General features: G+C 48.1%; 1 protein-coding gene across 1 annotated transcript in view; it reads right to left on the reverse strand.

Moving 5' to 3' along the window:
- The window catches only part of LOC134411547 (ATPase family AAA domain-containing protein 3-like), a 47,179-nt gene extending 27,177 nt beyond the window's left edge, over positions 1-20,002 (reverse strand). Inside the window, exons 1-7 of the mRNA XM_063145409.1 lie at positions 19,792-20,002; positions 15,445-15,521; positions 13,546-13,647; positions 12,537-12,596; positions 10,598-10,667; positions 8,619-8,784; positions 7,768-7,837 (exon numbers count right to left, since the gene is read on the reverse strand). Coding sequence (XP_063001479.1) covers positions 7,768-7,837; positions 8,619-8,784; positions 10,598-10,667; positions 12,537-12,596; positions 13,546-13,647; positions 15,445-15,521; positions 19,792-20,002 — 756 coding nt within the window. The remainder of the gene's footprint in view (positions 1-7,767; positions 7,838-8,618; positions 8,785-10,597; positions 10,668-12,536; positions 12,597-13,545; positions 13,648-15,444; positions 15,522-19,791) is intronic.
- Positions 20,003-22,721: the final 2,719 nt, after the last annotated feature.

The following is a 22,721-nucleotide window of genomic DNA, read 5'->3' on the forward strand; positions in this document are numbered from 1 at the left end:
AGCTTTAAAAAAGAAAAGAACAGAAGCACAAGCAAATTCCCAGCCGGAGAGATGTTCACAAGGCCGGCAGGCCAGAAGAGGAAGGATGGGGCTGGCCGCGTCCACCTGAGCCTATGTCCCTTCTCTGATGTGCAGTAAATGAATCTCCTCTCCCCCCTTATCCAGGGCGTTCAACTGATTACTATGCAAACTTTCTTCTTGAGGATTCCAACAGGATGGTTACAGCAAAAACTGCCATTTTCTTTTAGCAATCGCTATTAAAACGAGGGCTGCAATTGCACCCTGAGTTTTAAATTATATAATTTTAGTTTAACTGTATTTAGTATTTTATTTGCTTGGAGATACTGACTTTTATATGTTAAGGACTTTGGTGTTTCCCCCCCCCCCTTGAACTCAGGACATTTATTGTCCGTTTTATGCCTTATGTTCAGTTAATTGTTCTAAATTGCAACGGCCAATGGCTTGGTGCAAATAAAATTAGATTTGATTTGTATCTCCTCGCTCCTCGCCACACACACACAATGTACAGGCGATCAAGGAGGCCACGAAAAGGTTTGATGCCTGCGTTTCATGCCCCCGGAGAGACCTTGGCCCAGCTGTTGTATAAATCTCCCCCACCACCGCGCCGAAATTGTGGGTGCCTGCGGCCCCTCGTCAAGAACAAACCGGTATCGATCGGATCAAACCCAGGGGTGAGGGGAATAGAAGACATTAAGGGGAAGGGGTGGAGCAACCTCAGCAGAACGGCTGCTATTAATCTAAGAAGCAGAGCCTTGGCTTAGCAGCGGGGCACACGCTGTGCAGGGTGCAGGTTGAAGGTTCGATTCCCACCAGTTTATTATTTATTTATTAAATTTATCTACCGCCCCATAGCCGAAGCTCTCTGGGCGGTTTACAAAAGTTAAAACAGCGGACATTAAAAAGTATACAAATTTAAAAGCCTCAAAAATATAAAAGCAACGGTGTAAAACAGTATCCATTTTAAACGACAGCCGTTCTGGGGTCCATTAAAAAAACAAAGAAACTTAGCATATGTTGTTAAGCTATGTTGCCTTCAAGAGGCAGCTGGACAAGCATCTGTCAGGGATGCTTTAGGGTGGATTCCTGCATTGAGCAGTGGGTTGGACTCGATGGCCTCGTAGGCCCCTTCCAACTCTGCTATTCTATGATTCTATGAAATGCTGTTACATGCCTGGGAGAAGAGAAAGGTCTTGACCTGGTGCCGAAAAGATAACAGAGTTTGTGCCAGGCGAGCCTCATTGGGGAGGTAATTCCATAATTGGGGGACCACCACTGAATCATAGAATAGCAGAGTTGGAAGGGGCCTACAAGGCCATCGAGTCCAACCCCCTGCTCAATGCAGGAATCCACCCTAAAGCATCCCTGACAGATGGTTGTCCAGCTGCCTCTTGAAGGCCGCTAGTGTGGAAGAGACCACAACCTCACCAGGCAACTGATTCCATTGTCGTACTGCTGTAACAGTCAGGAAGTTTTTCCTGATGTCTAGCTGGAATCTGGCTTCCTTTAACTTGAGCCCGTTATTCCGTGTCCTGCACTCTGGGAGGATCGAGAAGAGATCCTGGCCCTCCTCTGTGTGACAACCTTTTAAGTATTTGAAGAGTGCTATCATGTCTCCCCTCTTTCTTGCTGCCATCTTCCGAGCTTCCCTCGGAGTAGGACCTTAGATGTTGAGCGCAGTGTACGGGTAGGTTCATGTTGAAAAGGGATCAGTGGGAGGAGATGGGAACAGGCTTGCTTTTGGACTGAGGTTCGGTGGACTCGGAACAGACAATACTGATGGGCAAATGTGCCCACCCAGGACAAGGCGTTCTCCTACACGCCGAGCCGTCTCCCGTTTTGTGCCACTTGGTTCGCCGGTACGAATCAGGAGCACGTTTGTGGCACTTCTCAGTAGCGAGAGCTGATGTAGCGCAGCAGCGGAAAGGCCAAGCCATGGGCGGGGAAGTCTCTGGTTTTTTTTTAATCACACCTCTGCCACGGCGTCACTATTTTTAATGATTGATGTAAGGTGATTTTTAGGCTGCCTTTCAGGGTAAAAATGCCTCTCTGTCTCAAATCTCAACCCCATCTGCACTGTAAGGGATAATGATACCGACCTGCCTCACAGGGTTGTTGTGTAAGGGTTAGATCAAGAGAAACGGAAGCTGCAACAAATGTCGCACTCCGGAGTACTCTCGTTTGGGGTTTCAGCCAGCCATGACCTCCTCTAAAATACTCCATTACATCCCACCCTCCATCCTAGTTTTCTGCTTGCTTCTTCTTCCAACATACTATCCCCCGGAGCACCCCCATTTCTCATTCAGTTATTTTTGGGGTCTCCCTTTAATGTTGCTGCTGTTGGCAATTCTATAAACTTGGGGATCCCACAGGCCTGGGGATATCTCTCCCCACACCTTGTGTATGAGTGGCACCGTGATGGCTATTTAACAACCCACAAGCGGAGAACAAGTTCTCTACCAGTAAAGAGCAATGACGGGGAAAATGCCCCCCCCCCCAAGATGCTTGTTGGACTCAAACTCCCAGCATCCCCAGCCAGCATGACCAAGGGTCAGGGATAATGGGAGTTGTAGTACAACAGCAGATATCTAAGTTATTGCACCTGGCTGAAGATAATGCACGTAAAGCGCCTTGAACACAGGGAAATGCTGCATCTTACTAGCGCAAGGAGTAGGTCCCGGATCTCTTCTGAATTGTCCCACAATGCAGGACACGGAATGACGGGCTCAAGTTACAGGAAGCCAGATTCCGGCTGGACATCAGAAAAAACTTCCTGACTGTTAGAACAGTACGACAATGGAACCAGTTACCTAGGGAGGTTGTGGGCTTCCCAATAGCAAGGGAAGGCGGCCCATGAATCAAGCTGACATTGAGCCTGTTCAGACAACACGCTAAGCCATGATGTGGATTCCTGCACTGAGCAGGGGGGTTGAACTCGATGGCCCTAGAAGCCCCTTCCATCTCTACTATTCAATGATTCTAAGACCGGCAGCCCATTCTGTTCGATGACCAATGAGCGTTACACAAGGGTTATGCTTTCAGCAGGCGAAGGGAGAAGCGCCACGGAGCATCTGCCTTGCTTCTCTGATTCTTGCATCACGGCAGCAGCTGGCAGCCAAGGCGCAATTGTGAACCTAAAGGCGTGACTTGAGCTCACTGAATGGCAAAACAGAACAGTGCTTCGGCGGCGCTCGTGACTCAATGGCAGAGGCACCACCTAGGGCACCTACGATGCAATTACTGCTCAGAAAAAACGCCCAAGCTGCACGGGAGCTATTGAGGCCAGGCGGAGAACCCTCCAGTCTCTCCAGGTTCAGAAGCATTCCATCTTTGAACCAGCACAGGGCATGGCCGTTGCCTCCCAAGGCGCCTCTGGCATAACGCAACAGTGCCAACCCTTTCAAGCTTTCTTCTCCTGCCCTGGTGCGATGAAAGCTCATTGCAGAGAGTAGCGGAATGGCTAGAGCAGTAGCGTGTGTGTGAAGGAGAACAGATAGACTGCGCTGAGCAGAAGACCTTCTGAATGTCAAAGAACCTTGGCCAGCCATCGAGTCCAATCCCCTGATCAATGCAGGAATCCACCCTAAAACATCCCTGGCAGATGCCTCTTGAAGGCCTCTAGTGCGGGAGAGCCCACTACCTCCCTAGGTAACTGATTACATTGTTGTACTGCTCTAACAGTCAGGAAGTTTTTCCTGATGTCCAGCCGGAATCTGGCTTCCTTTAACTTGAGTCTGTTATTCCGTGTCCTGCACTCTGGGAGGATTAAGAAGAGATCCTGGCCCTCCTCTGTGTGACAACCTTTTAAGTATTTGAAGAGTGCTGTCATGTCTCCCCTCAATCTTCTCTTCTCCAGGCTGAACAGGCCCAGTTCTTTCAGTCTCTCTTCATAGGGCTTTGTTTCCAGACCCCTAATCATCCTGGTTGCCCTCCTCTGAACGCGCTCCAGCCTAGCCTACCTCGCAGGGTTGCAGAGAGGGAAAAAAGGAAGGGAAGGGAGCCGCCCAGAGAGCTCCGGCTATTGGGCGGTATAGAAATGTAATAAATAAATAAATACATGTGCTGTGCTGAACTCACTGGATGAAGGGTGCGATCAAAATGTAACCAACGTTCAACTCCAAGCACCGTTTGCCCCCTGGGGCTGCTGAGCTCAATGGCAGCACTCATAGAATCATAGAATCACAGAATAGCAGAGTTGGAAGGGGCCTACAAGGCCATCGAGTCCAACCCCTTGCTCAATGCAGGAATCCACCCTAAAGCATCCCTGACAGAGGGTTGTCCAGCTGCCTCTTGAAGGCCTCTAGTGTGGGAGAGCCCACAACCTCCCTAGGTAACTGGTTCCACCATCGCACTGCTCTAACAGCCAGGAAGTTTTTCCTGCTGTCCAGCCAGAATCTGGCTTCCTTTAACATGAGCCCGTTATTCCGTGTCCTGCACTCTGGGAGGATCGAGAAGAGATCCCGGCCCTCCTCTGTGTGACAACCTTTTAAGTATTTGAAGAGTGCTATCATGTCTCCCCTCCACTCACAGGCCTGCGCCTTCGGCCGGAGCACCAAAAGGCCGGTAAGTTGCCCCCCACCCCTGCCTCCCTGGAAGATCTCCATGGCAAAGAGAAGGCCAGCCTGTGGCCCGATTCATCAACCGGAGAAGCAGCAGCAGCCAGGTGCTTGCTGATTCCTTCCCTGCCAGAACAAACGCCTACAAGAACTTTCAAAGCTAAGCGCTGGTGCCTGAATCTTGCTGTTTTCCTCTTCCCAACCCACCCCCTTTCCTTTCATGTCGTGTCTTTTCGACTGTACGCTCAAGAGCAGGGACCGCGTCTAACGACTGATCTTTGTAAGTCGCGCCGGAAGCCTTTTTCAGCTGAAGAGCGGAGTGAAGAAGCTTTAAACAAAGAAACAGATAAATAACGGCCATCAGGCACGGAGGCATTCGGGTTTTTCAGAACTGCCATCTGTTGGGGAAGCCTTTGAAAAGGAAAACAAAAATAAAACTGCCATCCAGGAAGCCACTGAATTGCTTATTAAACGATTCTCTTCCAACACCCGGCCAGTCAGCACTTAAAATCAAGTGGCTGCAGCTTAACGCTGGATAAAAGAGAGTCTGGAGGGAGACAGATGGAACTCTCCTTCGGAAACTCGAGCATGGGGTGTGGATGTGCACCCTGGAGTCGTCCTAACGTCGCTCTCGGGGCCGTTTCTAAAAGAACGGAGCCTTCGCTTCCCAGGAAGAGACAGCAAGGGGTGGCACGCAGCAGAACCCAAAATCCAACGGAGGGACTTCGGCTCAGTGGGACTTCGACGCCCAGAAGCCCCTGCTGGCATGGGGAATAGTCAGGAACTCTGGGGGTTGAAGTCCCAAATACCTGGGAATCCAGTGCATTTTCTTGCCTGCTCGTACACCTCCATTGGCTGCTACTGGCAGGACCGTAGGAACGCGGGAAGTAGCCTTATACGGAGTCAGACCCTTGGTCCACCCAGCCCAGTCTTGCCGACACTGACTGGCAGCAGCCATCCAGGGTTTCAGGCAGGATTCTTTCCCTGCCCTACCTGGAGAAGCTGGGAATAGAACCTGGAGCCTTCTGAATGCAAAACAGGGGCTCTATTACACTGATTGTAAGCCTATTCGGCAGGGTCTTGCTATTTACTGTGTATAATCTGTACAGCACCGTGTACATTGATGGTGCTATATAAATAATAATAATAATAATAATAATAATAATGAGCTACGGCCCCCTGGTATGTGTGTATGGTGCATTTCAATAAATAAATAAACGTCACCGAGCATCTGCGGTGGGCGGGGAGAGGACTAGGGAAGCAGAGATAGGAGTTATCCCCAGCCCTCCCCAGCCTCCTCCACTCTCCCTCTGCAGAGACCTAGCTAGATGGGCAAAAATGCCCATCTAGCAAAAAATAAATGCCCGTCTAGCAAAAGAGAAAAGAAAAAAGGGCCGTCTAGCAAAAATGCAGCACCAGCAGAGTGTGGAGGTGACAATCGCCTCCACGCCCCCTGCCACTCTGCACAGGATGTCCCGTCAGCTTCCAGGTTTGAGGGTTATGAGCATTCGGATAGGACCGCACCCGAAGGAATTGCATAATAGGGTCAATCAAAGTTTCTCTAGCCCCTTGATACAACCTGCAACAAAAGATGAGCAGAACAGACTCCACCTCTCCAAGGATTGCAAGGGCAGCGCCTGTCATTAACTGGAATTTTGTTATATCAACCATCTAGAAGTTTAGAGGAGCGTTGCAACGAACCGGAAAAAAGAGGATATTCCAGAGCTGGAAACAGGCAGAAAAGGGCGTTAAAAGCGGTCAGGAATGGGGTCGGAGATGCCCATGAGGAAATAATGGGCAGTACCCAATGGTAGTCCTATGTAAATTTGGCCCATTTATTGTGGGTCAGGGGGTTGGTAACCTCAGGACCGTGGGCCAACCCCGGCCCTCTAGGAATCCCAACTGGGGTCACCGTTTGGCCCGGCGGGGTATACCTCTACTCCCACCAGCACGGGGAGAAATGAGTCCTTACGGCTTCCTTGGCAGCGCGCCTCTGAAGACCAGCTGGTAGAGGTCAAGCAGCAACAGGAGAGAGAGAGCTACAGCACTCATGTCCTGCTTAGGGGGCTTCCAAAAGACAGCTGATTGGCCGCTGGAAATTTCCGGATGCTGGATGGGTTGGGGCTTTGCTGCGATCCAGCAGGGCTCTTCTTACGCCCGCTACGTTCCACGCTTTGCCCTCCTCTTAAGAGGCGTTGTCTTGTGACAAGGAGTCAAGCTAGCGCTTTCTTCTTTAGCCAGCTATAACCCGAGGTCCCACCAGTAGGGGTACCTGTGGCATTACACCCCACAAGTCAATTCCAAATGTATGTCTGCAGTTTGTAAGTCTGTGGTTTGTAGAATGTTGGCCTGAGTGGGCAGAGTTAGAATGACTTGGGAGTCTTGGGAGGGGGGAGGAGTGATATATAAGGGAAGGACGGAGGGGATTGAGAGTTCTTGTTCTTGTTCCTTTCAGGGAAACTTTTCAGGGGGGACTTGTTAGGTACTCGTAGAGTCTGTAGTGCTCTCTGTGTTTATGGTACTTAAGTTCTGGGAAATTGGAGAGTCAGTGTAGTGAGTGGTGTCTTTAGGGTGTGGTGTGCACGTAGTGGAAGTATATTAATCAATACTGATAATAAAGAAAGTTCAAGAGTGATTGCGTGAGAAAAAGGAAAGCGCGAATGTGAGAGCGACCGGATTGTATGAAAGGTTTCAAAAAGGTTTTTAAATGTTGTTATTTGAAACAAAGCTTGTGAACTTTTAAAAATAAATTTTGATTGTTTTGTTTTTAAACTACCACAAAAATCCCACGTGTCTGTTTGGCGTTTATCATCTTAAGTTTACACATATAACACCCACTCTGACAATCATTCACCTCAGCAGATATAACTCACAGCGCATTATTATATATATATTAAAATCCATTCTCCATTTTAAATCCCTTTCTCCACATAGTTTGGAGGAAGGTAGTTTTTATCCCTTGCCTCAGGCGTATCAAGAGGTGGTGCTTAGCTTGAGCAGGGAGTAGCCTCGGCCGGGTCTGGTGTTCAGAGCCTGTGTCGTGGCACTACCCACGTAGAAATGCACCAGATGTTTTCCACGTTCAGCCTCTGGACGCAAGGGTCACCAAGTCCCCGCTTGCTTCCAAAGCTTAAAAACCAAGGAGACAAGGACTCGGATCTGTAAGCTCTGGTAGTGTCTACCCAGGTCTTACCGTGGCCGTCACTTTGTCCCAGTCCGTAACGAAGGCACGGAATCCTTCTCCGAACAGTGTCCCGGCCGTCCTAGGGAGACAAGGAGCAGAGTCATCAGGAACTCCACTTCTGAAATCTCTTCATTGGCTTCCAATTCACTTCAGAATCCAATATAAACTTCTCCTGTTGACCTACAAAGCTTTTCACGGTCTAGCTCCTTCCTATCTCTCCTCTCTCATCTCACACTATTGCCCCGCTCGTGCTCTTCGCTCCTCTGATGCCATGTTTCTCGCCTGCCCAAGGGCCTCTACTTCCCTTGCTCGGCTCCGTCCATTTCCTTCCGCTGCCCCTTACGCCTGGAACGCTCTCCCAGAACATTTGAGAACTACAAGTTCAACCACAGCTTTTAAAGCTCAACTAAAAACTTTTCTTTTTCCTAAAGCTTTTACAACTTGATGTTGTGCAGACTTCTACTGTTACTTTCTACTGTTAGTTTTACCCTACCCAGTGCCTGCTTACCCTACCCTGTGCCTGTTTGCATTCTCTTCCCCTCCTTATTGTTTTACTATGATTTTATTAGACTGTAAGCCTATGCGGCAGGGTCTTGCTATTTACTGTTTTACTCTGTACAGCACCATGTACATTGATGGTGCTATATAAATAAATAAATAATAATAATAATAGGAAAGGACACACACCCCCTGAGGAGACGGGCCGCAAGACGAACGGCTTTGAAATCATCGTTTATTTACTGGAATCAGAATTATTCATTTCAATGGGACTCCTCTGTATAGGAATACCCTATGGGACCTCGCGGAACCAACACTCTTGCTGCCCCTGCTGTGCTAGAACCAACTGCATGCCAACATACTTGAGAGAATCCAGCACCGTCTGGCGGTGCTCGGCTGCCTTTAACCGTATCTGTTCCCGGATGAGGTCCGCGTTCTCCCGCTCCACCTTGGCCCGAGCTCGGGCCTCGGCCTCGATGCGCAGCATCTCGTTCTTGTGCCGAAGTTCCATCTCCCGCTCCACCGTAGCTGTGAAGGAGATGTCGGAAGTTTTGAACGGAGGGAAGGAGCCGGTGCCCTCCGGACGTCCAGGACTACAGCTCCCATCCGCCCCAGCCAGCAGGGATGACGGAAACAGTCATCCAAAAACATCTGGGGGCCAGCTAGCTGGGGAAGTCTGGTCTACGGCCTCAAGGGGAAAGAAGAAAAATGTGGGTTTCTGAACGTTGCGATGGGAAAATGATCGTCACGCATGGCCCTGATGCAAGATGCGTGGAATTAGAAGGATTTTTGTGCTGGATCAATCTATTTTATTTTATTATTGCAAATAATAATAATAATAGTAATAATAATTCTTACCCGCCTCTCCGTCTGGATTGAGGCGGGGAACGACCGAAGTATAAAATACATAAAACTGAATTAAAAACATTATTAAAACATACTAAAATTCCACTGGATAGGCCTGCCGGAACAGAACAGTCTTTATAGCATTCTTAAATGCTAAAAAAAGCTATAAAGACTGATCTATTTATATTGCATCATGTTTGGTGTTGTTCCCCGCCTTGAACCAGAGGGAAAGGCAGGTAAGAAATAAATATATTGTTATTTATTATTATATCCCGCCTTTTTACCTCCAATAAACCCAAGGCGGCGTACATAATCCTCCTCCTCTCCATTTTATCCTCACAACAACCACCCTGTGGTGTAGGCTGGGCTGAGAGTCTGTGACTGGCCCAAAGTCACCCAGTGGGTTTCCGTGGCCGAGTGGGGACTAGAACCCGGATCTCCCGACTCCCGGTCCAACACTCTAACCACTACGCCACACTGGCTCTCTGGTCTCCCATGTTGTTTTCAACAGCAGCCAGATGGCTTTGGAAGGCGAGAAACCATCACTTACCTGGACCTACAAGGTATATTGCTTTGGTGCCTGGTGGAGCACCCACACAACTGCCCTTATGCCAGGTGTCACATGATTGGTCCATCTAGCCCGGTATACCTCTACTCCCACCAACAGGGTCGTGGACGGAGAGAGAGGATATTCCCATCAGCTGCTACCCAACATCCTCGCAGGGATTGAACCTGGGACCTTCTGCATACGAAGCAGCTGCTCTTCCGCTGAGCTACAGCCCAACCTTCAAATCACTGGCACACAGGAAGCTGCCTTATACGGAGTCAGACCCTTGATCCGTCTACCCGGGAACTGTCGATGCTGACAGAGGAACCGGAGTAGCTACAGCAGAAAGCTGAGGGGCGTGTGGAAGCTTTTCCTTTGCTCTCCTTATCTGCGACTTATTTCCCATCAAGAAACGATACCCTTCTTTCGCACCGTTGGGCCCGAGCTAGATTGGTACCTTCGAATCGGTTTAGCGTGGGGCCCAGCTGGATCGGGCCCCAGGTTCGAGACGGAGGTAACAGCAGGGTTGGAGAAACCTCCGGGTTGGAGGCCGAGCCCCACACGGAGGCACCCAAGGAAGCTCTGCGGGCCACATCAGGCCCACGGGCCGGGGGTTACGCACCCTTGCTTTTCAATGCCTACACTGCTGCTTTCAAACAGTTTATAACGGCATTAATAACTGTTGGGGCCCGGGACATGCCACAAATGCCGTTTTCAAAACGTTTTCTAAGTGTTATGTCCTTATCGGTGTAGATCTGGCCTCTGCGATGTGAGCTTTTCATACAAAAGGCGAAAGGAAGCAGGCATTCCTCCTTCTGGTAGGTGGGAGGCTCTCTCTTCTGTTTGCCTTCAACAGCACCCGCTGAATGCGGAGGGCAAGAGAAGGCAACAGGCTCTGCCTTCCACAAGGAAAGAAAGGGGAAAAAACACCCCGAAATGGGACATTACCGCGCCTCATTGCCTCCTGCTTCTGAACGGATTCCTCCTGCTTCCTCAAGTTATCTTCGTTGAGGTGTTGCTGGTGAGAAGAAAAGAAACCCACAGACATCCGATTGGAGATTGGCGAGTTCTGGGCTTACATTGTACACTTTGGGCATAAAATAATGCAAAGCAGGACAGGGGTGCTGGATTCGGAGTCCAGGGACCGAATCTGGCCCGCTTCGGGACCCAATCCTGTCCTTCTGAGTCCCCCCAGTCCCCTTTCCCCCAACCACCAATCAGTGCAGTCCACCTGCCTCCCATTCTAAAAGGTTGAGATGCTTCTCATAAAGCCAAGTGACTGGGAAGAATCCAGAGTCCTTCTTCACACAGCGCAGAGTCGAACTGTGGAACTCGCTTCCACAGGATGTAGGGATGGTCAATCATTTGGACGGCTTTAAAAGGGGGGTGGGTGGATCAATTCCTGCAGGAGAAGGCTACCGACGGCTACGACGCTACTTCCAATCTCAGAGGCAGTATGTCAACGTGCACCGGTGGGGCTGGGGAACATGGGCAGGAAGGTGCCGTGGCACATGTCCTGCTTGTGGGTTTACAGTCAACGGCTGGTTGGCCGCTGTGTGAAGAGGATGCTGGATTAGATGGACCCTTGGTCTGATCCAGCAGGGCTTTTACCTTCGTACTATTATAAAGAGTAGACCCATTGAAATGAAAGGGACTTAGGTTAGTCATGAGTAATCTAAGTCCTATTCATTACAGTGGGTTTACTTTACATAGGACTAATATTAAATTCTCCCTACTGTTTCACTAAGTTCTGCTGGAATTTCTGGCCCCACGCACCAGTCAAATGCAGGCCCTGAGACCTTCTCCATAATGAAATTCGGCCCACAGGCTGAAAGAGGTTCTGCATCCCCGCTTTAGCGGCTGGACAGACAGAGGAGGGCCAGGATCTCTTCTCAATCATCCCAGAGTGCAGGACACAGACTAATGGGCTCAAGTTACAGGAAGCCAGATTCCAGCTGGACATCAGGAAAAATTTCCTGTTAGAGCAGTACGACAATGGAACCAGTTACCTAGGGAGGTTGTGGGCTCTCCCACACTAGTGGCATTCAAGAGGCAGCTGGACAGCCCTCTATCAGGTATGTTTTAAGGTGGATTCCTGCATTGAGTAGGGGGTTGGACTAGATGGCCTCATAGGCCCCTCCCAACTCTATGATTCTATTATCTGTTAGGGTTGCTGTAGGTGCAAGAGACCTGCAATCAGGGGGGGTGGACTGGATGACTGGCCGGCAAGATCACATCACACCAGTCCTTTTACAACTTCATTGGCTGCCAGTCCAGGTCCGGGCCTGATTCAAAGTGCTGGTATTGACATTTAAAGCCCTAAACGATTTGGGGCCAGGTTATTTGAAGGAACGCCTCCTTCCATATGTACCTGCCCAGACCTTAAGATCATCTACAGGGGCCCTTCTCCGTGAGCCCCTGCCAAAGGAAGTGAGGCAGGTGGCTACTAGGAGCAGGGCCTTCTCCGCTGTGGCACCCCGGCTGTGGAACGAGCTCCCCAGAGAGGTCCGCCTGGCGCCTACACTGTCCTCCTTTCGTCGCCAGCTCAAGAGCTTTTTATTCTCTCAGTATTTTAACACTTAATTTTAACTTAAATTTAATTTTTATTGTTTTAACTCTGTATTTTACTCTTATATTAATTTTGCTGCGTGGTTTTTATCCTGGTTGTGCTTTTTATACTGTATTTTGTCTTTGTGCTTTTAACCTGTTGGTTGTTTTATTATGGTTTTAATTTCTGTGAACCGCCCAGAGAGCTTCGGCTATTGGGTGGTATAAAAATGTAATAAATAAAACAAATAAATAAATAAATGACCTCCAAGATCCCTTGCAACTCTGTGATTCCAGGCATAAAAGGGGCTCTGTTTTTGGGCGACTGAACAAAACCCACCTGCTGCCGTAGCTGGTCTTCGTAACGCTGCCTCGCTAGCTTGTCCTGGTACTGTGCCCTCTTCGAGAAAAAACACACAGAGGAAAGCGCGGATTAAATACTAAAATAAAAAGGGCAGGAGAAAAAATAAACGGGGATCGAGGGTGAAGCTTGGAGGTGTGAGCTCTGGAACAATGGCCAAAAGGACTTTTGACTGAAGTGATGTGGCTGTTGAGTTGATTATGACCCCACCATTGGCTATCGTGTTGTCTGAATGCAGCCACTATTTGGCTGCACGATCCTATGCATATTGACAAAGAAATAAGTCCAGCTGACTACAAGGGAGAGACTGAAACAACTGGGCATGTTTAGTCTGGAGAAGAGAAGATTGAGGGGAGACTTGAAAGCATTCTTCAAATACTTGAAAGGTTGCCACCCAGAGGAGAGCCAGGATCTCTTCTCGATCCTCCCAGAGTGCAGGACACGGAATAACGGGCTCAAGTTACAGGAAGCCAGATTCCGGCTGGACATCAGGAAAAACTTCCTGACTGTTAGAGCAGTATGACAATGGAACCAGTTACCTAGGGATGTGGTGGGCTCTCCCACACTCGAGGCATTCAAGAGGCAGCTGGACAACCATCTGTCAGGGATGCTTTAAGGTGGATTCCTGCATTGAGCAGGGGGTTGGACTCGATGGCCTTATAGGCCCCTTCCAACTCTGCTATTCTATGATTCTATGATTCTACCAAGCATGCATAGGATCTTAGCCCAGCCTTGCATTTAAGCACTAGTCTGGTCGCCACAGGCGACCATGAATTCCATGCAGGCGAGTGAGCAGGCTGGTGGAAGTGGGGGTGGAATAGACCACTCCATCTCTGTGCCCAGCACAGAAGGAAATACAGCCTTCTGTCCCTCTGCAGCCAGAATCTGCAAACAAGTGCTTTGTTTTTTGCAGGCTAGAAACTTTGAAAGTGTTTATTTACAAGGCTCCTTTAGCTTTACTGATCAATAATAAAAAATAACCGTTTACCGCTTGCTGCTGCCTCGTCTCTTCATTTAGGGTTTTTCTCCTCTCGTCCGCTTGTATCCGGACTTGTTCGTTTTTCAGCTGTTCTATGGCAGCTTCGTACTCCTACAACGATAACTGAATATTAGTCAGTGACATTCGTGTGTCATCATGGCTCTCTTCATTTACAAAACCCAGAGAAAACTCTGGATTTCCCAGGGGGGCGGAATCTCTTGAAAAAGAGGAAATTATAGGGGTGAAAGGGTTAGATAGGAAGTCCCTGATTCGAATGTCACCTCTGCCATGAACGTAATAGGTGTCTTAAGGCAAACTACACTCTCTCAGCCTCAGTTAGCCCACGGGCAGCGATATACCAACTTGTCTTCCAGGGTTGTTGGAAGGATTACAATTAGATCATGCTTGTGAAGTGTGCTGGAAGAGCTAAACGAACGCTAAGCATGTTGGATCCTGGACTGGATCATTGCTTTGTTAATTGCTGAGGATCTGGAGGAACAGAGGACTCAGCAGAAACTGAAAGGTCAACTCTACACCTGGACATTAAGTGTCATAATTGAATAATTGTCTAACTGATTGTCTTCAATTAAGGGTTGCAAGGAGTTGCGTCATTGTACAGGTTGTCTATAAAAGTAAATGTGTTTTCATGTTCACTTTACTTCCATGTCCCTTACCCAACTTGATGGGAGCTGTATTGACTTGACCGTTTGTAAGTATTTGTATCTGTACTGCCATAACTAAATTATATATTTATTTGCCAGTAAAAGGTTTATTTTAACCTACATGAATCTTTGTCTTAATTAACGTCTTTGCTGACTTGGCTGAGAACCGCTGCAATCTCTGCTAGTCTCTGGAAGGCCCAGACAGAGACTTAACACAAAAGGTTATGTGCCAGAAACCCAGTTTGTGCTTCTAAAGCCATAACTCAACAAAGCACTCTTACAACTCTTACACTATCGTCGCGTGGCTTCCTAGAAAATACTCAAGGCGACGCGCAAGTCAAAAACCAATACGGAAATAGCAAGAGGTGCAGCAAATTTCAATCACCCAATAAACCAAGATTAAAAGGAAGAGAGACTAAAACAGCTGTGGCAGCACAAATCAGAGAATTATTCTGCAAGAGCTCTCTGAAATAAAATGCCTTCGCCCCTACGAGGGAAGGTTACAGCTGGGATGGTTTAGCTTGGGAAAAAGGAAGCTAAGGGGAGACGTGATAAAGGTGTACAAAATGATGCCTGGTGTGGAGAATGTGGACACGGAGACATGTTTATCCCTCTCTCAAAATACTAGAACAAAGAGGGGTCATCCCATGAAACTGATTGATGGGAGATCTAGGACAGATAAAAGGAAGGACTTCTTCACACAGTGCAGAGTTAAATTATGGAACTCACTACCACAAGATGTAGTGATGGCCACCAATCTGGATGGCTTTAAAAGGGGGTTGGATAAATTCGTGGAGGAAAAGGCTATCAATGGCTACTAGCCCTGATGGTTGTGTGCTATCTCCAGTATTCGAGGAAGTAAGCCTGTGTGCACCAGTTGCTGGGGAACATGGGCGGGAGGGTGCTGTTGCACCATGTCCTGCTTTGTTGTTCCCTGACTGACGGCTGGGTGGCCCCTGTGTGAACAGAGTGCTGGACTAGATGGATCCTTTGTCTGATCCAGCAGGGCTCTTTTGATGTTCTTAGCCAGACAGCTGGTCTATGTAGTCCAGCACTGGTTCAACCGACTGTGAAACAGTTTTCAAGGGTCTAAAGTTCTGGTTTTTTTTTTTTAATTATTCTAATGTGGCTGAGAACCTTTGAAACAGATGTCAGCGTGATGTCCAGCACTGAGTGACAGCCCCACAAAGAAGCTCAGAAGTTAGAATATCAAATCATGCCACTTGGGTTCGGACGTTTAGCTCACCTTCAGTTTGGACTGCTGCTCCAGCTGCACCGTCTGTTCCTGCAACTGTGCCAAGTTGAGGGCTTCTTTGGCATGTCCTGAAAAAGAAAGAAGGTCCTCATCAGTGTTTCTGTGAAAGACGAAAACCTCCATTGAACATCCCTATGTAAACGATCTGGGTTACAGGAGCCCAAACCGAGCATAATAATAATAATAATAATAATAATAATAATAATAATAATAATAATAGTCAAAGTCATAGCCTACTTTGGGTTTGTTCAGATGGCACACTGGTTGCAATCCGACAGCACACTAAACTATGGTTTACCAAAACCAGAACAACCTGAGCCTCCTCTCCCGTTTGCGTGCTCTATACCTCCGTCTCTTCCTCCTGGTATAGCCGGAAGGAGAAATTTGTAAGCTTCCGCTTCTGATTAACCACAGCTTGCCATGTCGTATGAACACGGCACTGTGATCATTCTTACCTATGGTTAGTTTCGACAAGCCAGCTTCGTAAACCGCGGTTTGAAGTTGGCTTGTTTGAAACCAACCATAGTTAAAATTACCCACAGTTTACCAGATTTGGCCGACAAGGCTCATTTACATCTCGCTCAACGATGGTTTAAAGCACGGACAGGCAATGTGGTACCCGCCAGATGTTTTGGACTACAACGCCCATAATCCCTGAGCGTTGGCCATGCTGGCTGAGGCTCACGGGAGTTGCAGTCCAAAAGATCTGGAGGGCATCAGGGTGCCTGCCAATGGCTTAACATTTGAATGTAGCCATTCTCTCTCTCTCTCTCTCTCTCTCAAGCGCTGTTTTGAGCTCAAGAGACATCTATAGGAGATCAAGTAGATGCCCACCTATCTAGTATTGTACTTGGTGTGTGTGTGTGTGTGTGTATGTGTCAGTATTTTAGCTTTTGCTTGTGTTAGGCTAGCAGAAAACAGAAATATCTTAGAACAACAAGTTACACTTGTACCATCCGTCTGTAAAATGGGTAGATTTTTTCTAGCCTGTCTTCATACTTTAAAAAAAACTCAGTTCCTTGATATTATTATTATTATTATTATTATTATTATTATTATTATTATTATTATTATGTGTTCAGTGACTTCATGTGCAATCTATGGAGTTCATATGCTTTGGTTACTGGCTCTGCACACATATTTCCAGCTCTTGTTTTGTGCGTAATGGCACACTTTACTAGTCTGGAAATTCTTCCAATACCCTATTTCAGCCTTCCCTGTTCTGGTGGCTTTAGACGCTTTGGACTTCAACTCCCATCTGCTCCAACCAGAATGGCCAATGGTGAGGAATGCTGGGAGTTGTAGTCCAAAACACCTGGAGGGCACCAGTCTGTGACAAGACGTCCTATATTGATTGTGCTGTATAAGCATCTTAGAAGTTTCCCAAACAGCCTGAAATACTTGAATTGAAATATTTGGGGCAATAAAGCACACTGACAACACAATTCTATACATGTCTACTCAGAAGTAAGCCCTACTGAATTCAATTGAAGTTAAGCGTATATAGGATTGTGGCTCAGAGGTTAACACTTCAAACAAATTCAAAGCTTCACTTGGAAATGATTTCTTTGATTGGAATACTCTGAAATATTTTAAGTCACAACAATTCAACAGCGCTTGCCCTTCCTCTTGCGCGGTTTAAATGTTAAAAGAACCCCAAAGGCATTGAAAATGGCTAACGCCTTCATTTCCCCCTGCTGAGGAGAGGGACGTGTTAGATGTATGGATATTTCCTAGGTTTATGGCAAAGGTTTATTACAAAACACTGAAATCACTGGATTTGACTGGTGCTGTATCCGTTTGTTACCCTATTTCTTCGATTCTAAGACGCTTTCCCCCCCCCATATAAACATCTCTAAAAATGGGGTGCGTCTTAGAATCGCGGGTGTGTCTTAGGTTTTTTTTCTCCTGTTGGTGGTACTGAAATTAGTGTGCGTCTTACAATCGAAGAAATACAGTATGTTACTCGTTACAAAACAACGCATGTCGCTGGTCCTCAGGTCAGATGACTTCTGTAGCATCTACTAAGCAGGCCCGGCCCACCCAGGGCATGTAGGGATCGAATTTGAGTGCTTCCACAAGCAACGTATGCAGTCTGCAGCTGAGCTATGGCCCCCTCTGGCTAGTCCAGCCCCACCCATGGTTCTGCCTTGGCACGGCAAACGGCTGCTCAATGTACACGCTGAAGGCCCCGAGACACGTGAGGGCTGCAAGGTCAAAGGGCGACTCTCACGCAATCCCTGCCAGAAAGCTGCAAACGGGCTCTCAGAAGTTTGATGCACGAGCGGGCAAACGATTGTGTGTCCCACACACGCGCACACACAAAGGGACCATCAAACTCTTTGTGATCCTGACCTTTTCAGCAGGTCCTGAATTTTGCCTGGCTTTTCCCAGCCCTGTCTCTCCCCCTCCTCCTCCTGTTCAGAAGACACACCAAGCCACGGTTAGCCCGCCAACCCTTTTGCAGCAAAGGGTTAGTGAGCGCGTTTAAACCGTGGCTATGTAGCCACCATAGTTAGGAATGGTTCACACGACATGCTAAGTCATGGATCGCATGACACGCTGAGCCATGTTTAGCTCAAAATGCTCAACCATCATGGCTTAGCGTGTTGTCTGAACAGGGTCGAAGAGTTTCTGAGGGCTGAAACCCTTTCCTAACGCTTTTTAAACCATCAGTTTTTTCTGGGAACGTAGAAAAACGATTATGCCAGAGCAGACGATCCAGACCAAGCCATGATGCCCTGGACTGCAATATCCATCATCCCCTGCTTGGGAATGATGGGAGCCAGACCTGTATTGTCTCCTCTGACTAGTGAGTCATTTTTCATCACCAAAATGCCTGGAAAAGCTCCAACCACCCCACCACAGATGTGTTGGATTACAGGTCCCATGTGTCATGCTGGCTGGGGATGCTGGGACTGGTAGTGTGACATATTGGAGGGGCGCTGGGCTGGGGAAAGCTGGCCTCTAGTGGCAAGAAGCTGACATGACCCTCCTCCTCTCCATTTTATCCTTACAACAACCCTGCAAAGTAGGGGAGGCTGAGAGTCAGTGGCTGGTCCAAAGTTACCCAGCAAGCTTTATGACAGCGTATGAACTGGAACCCGGGTCTCCAGTGTCCCAGTCCGATACTCTAACCACTACACCCTTTCCTAACACACACACACACACAGAGGTTTATCCTCTGCCTGATGTTTTAGGGGAAAGGTCTACTCCCCACCTCCAACTCCTGAAAGAGTCCAGTAGATCCAATTAACCCTTTCTAAGCATCTGGACCATCCGTTCCCCACACATCCACTCCCTGTTTTGCTCCGAGCCCCCTCTCCTCTTCCCCCCTTTTCCTTTTTTGCCTCGTATTTGAAGGTGAAAGGGCTTCAGGGGTCCCTTGAGGTCCAGTTAACAACCCACCCTAGATTTCCCCTCCTCTTTGGAATCTTAGACAGGGTCCCTTTAGAACCAGTTAATTCTTTCTTGCCAGCCCTCCTGCTTGGCATTTTAAAAGATGGGGTTTCAAGGGGATCCCTTTAGATCCAGTTAACCCTTTACTATCAACGTCACACCTCCAGATTTCCGTGGCAGGAAGGGTCTCCAAGGACCCCTTTAGATCCAGTTAACCCTTTCCTATCAACGCCCGCCCTCCAGATTTCCCTTGGCAGGAAGGGTCTCCAAGGACCCCTTTAGATCCAGTTAATCCTTTCCTATCAACACCCGCCCTCCAGATTTCCCTTGGCAGGAAGGGTCTCCAAGGACCCCTTTAGATCCAGTTAACCCTTTCCTATCAACGCCCGCCCTCCAGATTTCCCTTGGCAGGAAGGGTCTCCAAGGACCCCTTTAGATCCAGTTAACCCTTTCCTATCAACACCCGCCCTCCAGATTTCCCTGGTGTCTGCCCTTGGCAGGAAGAGTCTCCAAGGTCCCCTTTAGATCCACTTAACCCTTTCCTATCAACGCCCGCCCTCCAAATTTCCCTTGGCAGGAAGAGTCTCCAAGGACCCCTTTAGATCCAGTTAACCCTTTCCTATCAACACCAGATTGCCCTTGGAAGAAAGGGTCTCCAAGGACCCCTTTGGATCCAGTTAACCCTTTTCTTTCAACACCAGATTTCCCTTGGCAGGAAGGGTCTCCCAAGGATTCCTTTTCATCCAGTTAACCCTTTTCCTATTAACGCCCACCCTCCAGATTTCCCTTGGCAGAAAAGGTCGCCAAGGGCCCCTTTAGATCCAGTTAACCCTTTCCTGCCACCCCCGGGACCCCCCTCTTGCCTGGCCCTTGAGGGAAGGGGCTTCCTTGGGACCAGCCCCTCCCTCCCTCCCTCCCTCCCCTCCCCTCCCCACTCACGGGAGGCGTCGAGCTCCCTGGCGGCCTTGGCGGCGCGCTCCAACCCGGTGGGGTCGAAGTTGCTCCATTTGTCCTTGGGGCGGCTCCCTTCGCCCGGCCCTTCCCCAGAGGCGGGGGGCAAAGGAGGGAGGCCGGGGGGGCCCACATCGCCCCCGCCGCCGCCGCTTCCTCCTCCTCCTCCTCCTCGGTTCAGCCCAAAGAGCCACGACATGGTCCCTCCTGGAGCAGCCCAGCCGGCGGGCAGCGAACTCTCCAGGCGCACACGCGGACCCAGCGCCGCCCGCTCTGCGCAGGCGCCGCCCCGCCCTTTCCGGCCTGCGTCGCACGTTCATTGGCGGAAAGCGAGCAGAAGCCATAGATCTATATTTCAACAAGAGCTCTTCCTCAATCATTCATTAACACCCAGCGGCGGCTTCCGGGTTTGCTATCCTGCTTCTTCTTCTTCTTTTTTTAAGACACACAATCCGTATACTATAATTATTATTATTATTATTATTTATTTATATAGCACCATCAATGTACATGTAATACATGTAATATTTATTGTACATGTACAATGTACAATAATGTACATGTAATATTTATTGTAATATTTAATGTACATGTAATATTTATTGATTAAAATTACCGCCTTGAGGCCCGGCATTGTGCAAAAGGCGGGATACAAATAAATATAATAATATTAATTATTATTAATATAATAATATTAATTATAATATTAATTACAATAATATTAATTAATTAATTAATTACATTTCTATAGCACCCAATAGCCAGAGCTCTCTGGGCGGTTCACTAATAATAATAATAATAATAATAATAATAATAATAATAATAATAATAAATTTTGTTCTTGGGCTCATCAGCCAATTTTTTTAAAAAAAAGTCTCCTGGACTTTTAAGGCTGCAATTTTATACACACTTACTTGGAAGTAAGTCCCATTGAGTTCAGTGGTAGGGTGACCCTATGGAAAGGAGGACAGGGCTCCTGTATCTTTTACAGTGGAGCAGGGCCTTCTCTGCTGTGGCGCCCCGGCTGTGGAATGAGCTCCCTATTGGCGGTATAAAAATGTAATAAATAAATAAATAATAATGAATAAAATTTCAGCAGGAGTCATTTGTATGCATGCAGCACCTGGTGAAATTCCCTCTTCATCACAAGAGTTAAAGGTGCAGGAGCCCTGCCCTCTTGACCAGTTACAAAAGAGGGCAGGGCTCCTGCATCTTTAACTGTTGTGATGAACAGAGAAATTCACCAGGTGCTGCATGCCTACAAATGACTCCTGCTGAAATTCCCCTTTTCGATACATTTTAAAGATGCAGGAGCCCTGTCCTCCTTTTCATATAGTCACCCTATTCAGTGGGGCTTACTGGTTTGCAGAATTGCATAGGATTGCACTAACGAATAGAAACTCTGTTATTGTTGTTGTTATTATTATTAATTTAGGGTGACCATATGAAAAGGAGGACAGGGCTCCTGTATCTTTAGCAGTTGTATTGAAAAGGGAATTTCTGCAGGTGTCATTTGTATATATGGGGAACCTGGTGAAATTCCCTCTTCATCACACCAGTGAAAGCTGCAGGAGCCCTGCCCTCTTTTGAATCTGGTCACTCTAGTATAGCTCCTGCAGCTTTAACTGTTGTGATAAAGAGGGAATTTCACCAGGTTCTCCATATATACAAATGACACCTGCTGAAATTCCCTTTCCTATGCAACTGTAAAAGGTACAGGCGCCCTGTCCTCCTTTTCATATGGTCACCCTAATTAATTCATATCAGTGGAGGCTGGTGGCTCCAGTGTCGGTGGGGCTGTGGATCCATGCTGAGTTTCAGCCAGAACTCTAAAAGAGCTTTCCAAGGTGCTGAACCCCAAACTAAATCCCGAGACAGAAAAAGCAGGAAACTTTTATTGCTATCGTCAGCATCAGCATCAGCATCATCGCTACTACTTTGTTGGGGCACTTGAGAGTTCAATTCCATGTTAGTCTAACTTAAGTCCCATTAATTTCAATGGATCTCGTAACACGGATTAGAACTCTTGCTGCTTAATCACACTTTCACTTCCACCCAAGGAGAGAGGAAAAAGAGGAGGCTAGGGAAATCAGAAATGAATGCTATGTGCCACTCTACACTTTTACTATCTCTGTGTTCCCCACATTTCTGCTTGGAAGCGGATTGGGCCGAAGGAAGCTGGCTCGAGGGCGGGGCTCGCTCACTTACTCCCATGTCCTCGGCTCTCGCGCTTACGTAATCACGTGACCCCATTCTCCTCGCTCTCTATTGGCTCCCACCGCAGGGAACCCGCGAAGCTCTGGGAAGAAGGTCCAGAGAAAAGAGGGGACGCCGAAGTGTGGCCAAACGGAGTTCAGGAAGGAAAGCGAGGAGGGCCAAACTTCATCGTCCTTAAAGAGGACGAGTAGGAGGAGAGAGGAGGGAGGGGAGAGAGGAGGCGGTCCTTTCCCTTAGCAACGGGAATGTTGAGGCTGTTACTAAGGGGGATGAAGGTGATGCTACCAGCGAAGGCAGCACATGGCGGAGGCTGGAGATTTGCGGGTTCGAGGCCGCGGAGCCGCCCTCAGGTGCTGGGAGGAGGCCAGGCGACTCTCGGGGATGGGAATGGAAGGAGGCGGCGAAAGAGGAGACCCCCCCCCTTAAAACCCTGTGAAATTGGGGAGGGGGAGAAATTATACTGATTTGGGTGTAATTAGTTGTTCTTTGCAGGGATAAGAAAATGTTAACCCGGCTCTCTGAAATGGAAATGTACAATGCATGGCAATGTTTGCTTCTTGTTTTAAAGAGAGGAGTCAAAGACGTACCTTAGCAACAGCCAGAGAACCAACACTACACACAGCCTTAGCTTCCCAAGCCTCAGGAAGCTAGAGGATCTTCAAAATGACAACCGAGGGAGAGCATTGCTGGTTCAGGAAGAA

The sequence above is a fragment of the Elgaria multicarinata genome, chromosome 20 (genome assembly GCF_023053635.1).
Source record: "Elgaria multicarinata webbii isolate HBS135686 ecotype San Diego chromosome 20, rElgMul1.1.pri, whole genome shotgun sequence".
NCBI lineage: Eukaryota > Metazoa > Chordata > Lepidosauria > Squamata > Anguidae > Elgaria > Elgaria multicarinata.